We start from the raw sequence: 6,687 nt of genomic DNA on the forward strand, positions 1-6,687 counted from the left end.
AAAAAAAAAAAAAAAAGTGGGGTTTATGGGTCAGCCCCGTGGCTCAGTGGCTCACTCCGGAGAGTGCAGCGCTGGTAGTGCCGAGGCCGCGGGTTCGGGTCTTATATAGGGATGGCCAGTGCGCTCACTGGCTGAGCGTGGTGCAGACCACACCGTGCAGAGGGTTGCGATCCCCTTACCGGTAAAAAACAAAAAACAAAAAAAAAAACAACAACTGGGGATTATTTTACTTTTTTCAGTAGCTGTTGCTCTTCACACTGCCTTTAATTAGGAGAGCAATGGCTGTGGACAAGGCCACTAACCCACCCCCACTCAAAGGAACGTCGCATCAGGAGCAGATGGCAGTGGTCCGTGGAGAGGGAAGAGGGCTTCCCCGGGAGACCTGAAAGTGCCCTGTGTCTTCCTCATCTCTGTTCCCGGCCCCCAGAAACGAGTCTGTGCATGGAAAGCCAAGGAAGCCCCCTACCCTCTGCAACTGGGAGGAGGTGGCTCCCCGCGCCCCCAGGAGGAGCATGCCGATGGCAGCTGAGATGCCCACAGGGGAAAAGAAGATGTTGCCATCGTTTGTCTTCTTCAGCTCTTTGAAAAGATCAAACCCAAACCGAGTGCTTGCTGCGCCGAGCGAATCCATGATGATTTCAGTGCGATCTAGAACAGTGACAACAAGAATCAAAACTGAACATTTCCTCTTCACATTCGTATCTCTCTGTGTCATGGGAACCCTTCCTGCCCCTCTTCCACTTCCTACATTGACCCAGAAAAGAGGGATTTCGCCCCTCAGTGAAAGGTCGCTGCCGCCTGCTTCTCACCCCTGTGCTGACAGGAGACAAAGCAGCTGGAGTCTGGCATCATCCCCTGGCTCTCAGTTCTCATTTCCCCAGAGAGCGGGGTAAGCGCCTTAATGGTTTTACCCTTTCTCCTTCTGTCAGAACTTGCCTGCCTCTGCCTGCCGCCACGTCCTCCTGTGGAAAGCTTCCCCGGGCTGACCCAGCCCTGTCCCGCCCCATGTCCAGCTTGTCCAGCCACTCGGCCTGTGACGAGGCAGGGGCAGGTGTAGGAATCCCCGCCTGCCTCAAATCCAGACAGTGTTCTCCAGTCCAGCCTTCACATCAATAAAGCTGATCGTTCTTTTCTTATCTGATGCTTTCTGTTTCTCAGCTGATTCAAAATCCAGTCCAGAGAGTGGCAGAATTGACCCCAATCCGTAATTGCATTAAAACTAGACTCAGATTGAGTTTTCCCTAAAGGACAATGACATATCTCAAGTCATGGATTATTAGGTGACAGAGAAAGGGTTTTCTTTTTTATACTTTTCCGTATTGTTTTAGGCTTGTACATGAGCTTACATTACTTTTGTTATCTCACAAAAAAATAATTTTTAAAGAGTGATTAATATTTACCAAAGATAAATATGTAGAATAGGTTTTATGTTTTCTTCATTACTAGCTACATTATAACTAGTTAATAAAGGTTTTAAGAAGAGTCCTAGAACAAGAATAAGATTAATGCAAAATAAAATTTTTGAAAGCCCACATACTTGGGCGGTTTTTGCTCTCAGAGGCTCATTCCTGCTAAGACATCTCACATCTGGTGTTAAAGCTTCAGTTTCATTCTCAGGTTTCCTTGCAGGGATTCTTTGCAGGTTAACTCAAAAACAAAATGAATTAACTTACTGTCAAACATGATGAAGAAGATATGTTATCATGGCTGCACAGGCCCCAATTAAATAAAACCACCTCAAGGAAAGTCTGCGCACAATAAAAGTACTGCTTTCAAATCAATAAATATCGGTGTTCTCAAAATACAGAAGTCTTAAATTGGATTCAAAAGAAGAACTTACCTGGCTTTTGGAGAGACGGAGGTAGCCGGGCAAGGATCAAGGAAGCATATGTAAAATGAGCAGTTGAGATCATTAATTTATGGTTCTCTCTCCGCCTCTCCCTAGTCATTATAGTTTGCATTTCCAGTGAAACAACATTGGTTTCTCAATGATGATTTCCCTAATAAAATTAGCACGTGAGGTTTATGACAAGACCAAGGACTTAATTTCCTATTTTTTCATTCATGGTCACAAAGTTATGCACTTGAAGTTGTCAGCAATTTTGTTTAACTATAGCTCAAATAGTATGCACCTTAGACATAGGAAAAATAGAGTTTAAATCCCAAAGTCTCCAAAATCCCTTAGAAATTCTTTTCTTGGAGTCCAAGCATAAAGAGATCAAGATTAACCAGAGAACAAAACAAGATCAAAGCAGAAGCTCAATCCAGGACTAAAGGGTAGGATTAGAATGGCCAGGTCAGTTGAATTATGACCCAAAGGAAACTTCATCTCTAATGATATCAGGGATCCTCTGGCAAAAACTCTTTTGGTTTTCCACTCAGTGGTTTTCCACCTTGGACGCACATTAAAATCTCCCGGGGAGCTGAAGAAACATCTATGTTCAAGCCCCACCCCAGACCAACTGAGTCAGCATCTCGGGGATGGGAACCAGGCATCAGAATTTTTATTACCCCAGGTGACTACAATATCCAGCCAAGGCTGGGAACCACTGGTTAATACCCTGATGAAGATATGAATTAATTGCATACTTTACTCAACACAGATGTGCAGGGTTGTGTCCTGACAAGCCATTCTCTGTAATGAAGTTAGTTTTGCAGTGGCGTTATTTGGGGGTGTCAAATAAGTGCAAATGCAAAGAAGGAAATGAAAGAAAACCATCCTTCTAGAAAAGTACAAGAAAAAGAAGTGAGAAAAGTCTGGGCAGGCAGCTATACACATACATACGTATATACATACACACAACTACTGTTATTCTCAAGAAATCTGTCCATTAATTATGAAATCTCTTATTTTAATTCATTCAATAAACATTTATTGAGTCTACTATGTACTAGACACTGTACTAAAAATCAGTAATTCATAAACACTTAATAACCTCACTGATTTCAGGAAAACAACACTACCAAAAAAAAAAAAAAAACTCAATAGGAAATTATACCTCCAGACTCCAGTTTTTCCAGCCAACCCTGGAACACTTCCACTGGCTCTACTAGTTCATTAAAAAAAAAAAAAAAAAAACAGTGCTTGGATTATTCTCAGCTTTAATCTTCAGTAAAGGGTGTGAAGATTTATCATTGTTGCGATGCAGCAACTCATAGAAGGGCATCTTAGCTCTTCCCTCTGCCTAAGGTAGCACCTGCTTAGAAATACACCCTCTCAGGGTATGGGTCATGTATGTACCAGTCTCAATACTTATAATTTGCTTTTTTAATATTTTTTTATTATAGCTCTTTAAGCAAACTCAAAGCAGTATTTAATTGACTTTGCCTTTTCATAGCCACTGAGAAACATGAAAATTGAGTAAGGTTTAGAAAGAATTAACTCTGAGTTATTGAATTATGAAAGTTATTAGAATCAAAATGGAGACACTTGTGTTAAAATAAAAAACCGACAAATAGAACCTGAGAAGGCCATGAAAGAAGGGGTCTCATACATAAGTAAATAATAACAAAATAACAAGAACTATCACAAAGACTACAAAAACACAAGTTTGCACAAAGGCCATCTCAACCTTATGCACATATGCAACACATGCAAAAAATATTTCTGTGAGGACATCTGTCCAGCAACTTCCTGTTCAACCTCTCACTGGCACCACCCTAGTTATTAACTCTTGTACCCAAGGATAATTTACCTCCCTGAATACGCACATAGTTTTCTGTGGCACATGTATTCCCATAGCAATGCCTATTCCCAAATAAACATCATTTTCTTTTAGACAGCTTCTCTTTGTGTCTGTTATTTAAGTTACAGAGTTAACCTCACATGCCTATAAAATCGAAATGTTAGTTTTTAAAAATGACATCACCCACTTTCCACATGCCCTCTGCTTTTTCCTAAAACCTTTCTTCTAACACCCTGCTTTCACAGGGAAACCTGGCTTTCCCCTGAAGACCACTACATTCCACAAAGTATTCTCTGGGAACAGCATCTCATATTTTGGGATCAGAAAGCAAGGTCTCCATTCCTATTCACCCTCCTACTCTCACTTCCTCTAAGCCTTTCTTCCTTTAATCACCTTCAATGTTCCCCTTTGGAAACTTACACCATTAGGCTGTGTTGCCCTTTCCCCAACCATAGACCCCTCTGGTACTCTGCACATGATTTTCTGTCCACCCTGACTGCTACCACCACTCTGCACATCACCATTCATGCTGGTGGCGTCTCTCACCTCCCTGACCTTCACCTTCCCTCTCCTATCGTAACCCACTCACATGGTCATGCACTGGTTGTTGTCATCGCCAGGAACTAACTGCTCCTGTCGTAAATTGCTGGACACCAAAATACCTCCATCTGGCTAGATCACCATTCTTTTTCTCTCTAAACCTAAGTTTCAATGTCCTTATGACCTACAATGATTATCCCTCTCCTATCGTAACCCACTCACATGGTCATGCACTGGTTGTTGTCATCGCCAGGAACTGCTCCTGTCGTAAATTGCTGGACACCAAAATACCTCCATCTGGCTAGATCACCATTCTTTTTCTCTCTAAACCTAAGTTTCAATGTCCTCATGACCTACAATGATTGGACCCCTCTCTATTCTTTTATCAGTCTCTTCTTTTTAGCATCAAAACTGTCCCAAAGGTAGAAAATATGTTAATGATTAACAACAGTATAAATGATTCCTATATTCACAAATGAAGAGAGGAAATAAGCCCTGAAGCAGAGATGTGATGGGTTCAAACCCTGCCCCATACTCAGTTTTGGTACAACATCTGCATGTCTATTACTGATACTGACTTGTAACATTTTTTTCCACCAAGCATATAATGTTGCAGTGGATGCTGCCATGTCCCAACCAGATTCCTTTTACCAGTCAGTACATCTATCACCCAGATGCCCTTTTCTGGGGTGAATAATTCTCAGCTAAATGGGAGTCACCTGCCAGTAAGCTACAAACCTATCCACCTCCCCATCTGGGGCACACCTCAGCCATGACTCACTGGCATAAGATATGAAAGGACAGCCCCTTTGCATCAGGTAGGACTTATTTTGTAGTGCAATTTCTGCTCCAGACTCCCCCAGAGGAGCAGACTGAAGCCAATTTCTAGCTGACACCACATGATTGATTCACATTTTTCCCTCGCCCTGTCCTCTTTCTCAAAGAAACGCACCCACCCACTCCCCCAAATATTACCTAAACAAAAATCCCTGTCTTTGCATCTGCTTCTAGGGTACATGACTTAAGACAAAAGTGTTTTAATATCTATTCCAAGCCCCTCATTGTTTATGCTTTCCCAAAATTCCTTGGCAATTCTTGCATATATTTTCCTTTAGATAACATTTTTAATCAGTTTATCAAGACCTATGAAAAATCCTCAGGATTTAGATTGGAACTCTCTAGAATCAATACATCAAGTGGAAAAAATTGTCATCTTTACATATCGAGTATGTGCATCTTGCATATCCTTCAATAGAGTTTATAGATAGAAAGAGAGAGAGAGAGAATCAGCTTTCTCTTTGTGATCGAAAACAAAACAAGTATGCCCACTACCACTGCTTCCATTCAAAATTGAACCAAAGATCCTGGCAAGTGCAATAGGGCAATTAATTAATTGATTGATTAGTCAATTATTTAAAAGATAAAATAATTTGAAAGGACAAATAAAATTATCATTCACAAAGGAATTGAGACATATGTTATGGGAATTCAAAAGTGAGTTTAGCAAGATTGCTGAATACAAGGTCAATATCAAATATTTTTAATATACTAGCAACATACAGTTAAAAAAGTCTTAAATATATAATTTTAAAAAGTATCAAAAGCTATGTGAGGTAGTTTATATATTAATTAGCTAGATTTAGTCACTGCACAATGTACATAGACTTCAAAACATTATGCTGGGCATGATAAATACACATAATTTTATCTGTTGTCTTAGTCCACTTTTAACAGAATACCCAAAACTGTATAATTTGTAAAGAAACAAAACTTATTTCTTACAGTTTGGGAGGCTGGGAAGTCCAAGGTCAAAGGGGCTCATCTGATGAGGGCCTTCTTCTGGTGGGGACTCTCCACAGAGTCCCAAGGCAGTGCAGAGCATCACACGATGAGAGGACAAGAGCGTGCCAACGTGCTCTCTTCCTCTCCTTATAAGCACCAATCTACTCCCATGATAGCCCATTAATCCATTAATCCATTAATCAATGAATAAATTAATACATTCACGAGGGCATAGGTCTCATGATCTAATCATCTCATAAAGGCCCCCACTTTTCAAATATGTTAGTTATATGATATCTTAATACTGTTATTATGTGGATTAAGTTTCAACATGACCTTTGGAGAAAAGAAACATTCCAACCATAGCATCTGCAAATTTTTTATAAATAAAATAATAGAAAAGCATCACTTACCTAGTAAATAGGAAATATATATAAACCTCTACATAGAGAAAGATTAAACATAATTTAGAGCAATTAAGAAGTCTAATTAAATGGAGACAAATATGTTAGTTATATGATATCTTAATACTGTTATTATGTGGATTAAGTTTCAACATGACTTTTGGAGAAAAGAAACATTCCAACCATAGCATCTGCAAATTTTTTATAAATAAAATAATAGAAAAGAATCACTTACCTAGTAAATAGGAAATATATATAAACCTCTACATAGAGAA

General features: G+C 39.9%; 1 protein-coding gene across 2 annotated transcripts in view; it reads right to left on the reverse strand.

Annotated features, from left to right (window-relative positions):
* The window catches only part of SERPINB13 (serpin peptidase inhibitor, clade B (ovalbumin), member 13), an 18,925-nt gene extending 18,294 nt beyond the window's left edge, over nucleotides 1-631 (reverse strand). For both annotated transcript variants that reach the window (XM_008593087.1, XM_008593086.1), the window contains exon 1: nucleotides 467-631. In XM_008593087.1, coding sequence (XP_008591309.1) covers nucleotides 467-631 — 165 coding nt within the window. The remainder of the gene's footprint in view (nucleotides 1-466) is intronic.
* Between the last annotated feature and the right edge of the window lie 6,056 nt (nucleotides 632-6,687).

Source organism: Galeopterus variegatus, unplaced genomic scaffold (assembly GCF_000696425.1).
Source record: "Galeopterus variegatus unplaced genomic scaffold, G_variegatus-3.0.2 Scaffold8696, whole genome shotgun sequence".
Classification (NCBI taxonomy): domain Eukaryota; kingdom Metazoa; phylum Chordata; class Mammalia; order Dermoptera; family Cynocephalidae; genus Galeopterus; species Galeopterus variegatus.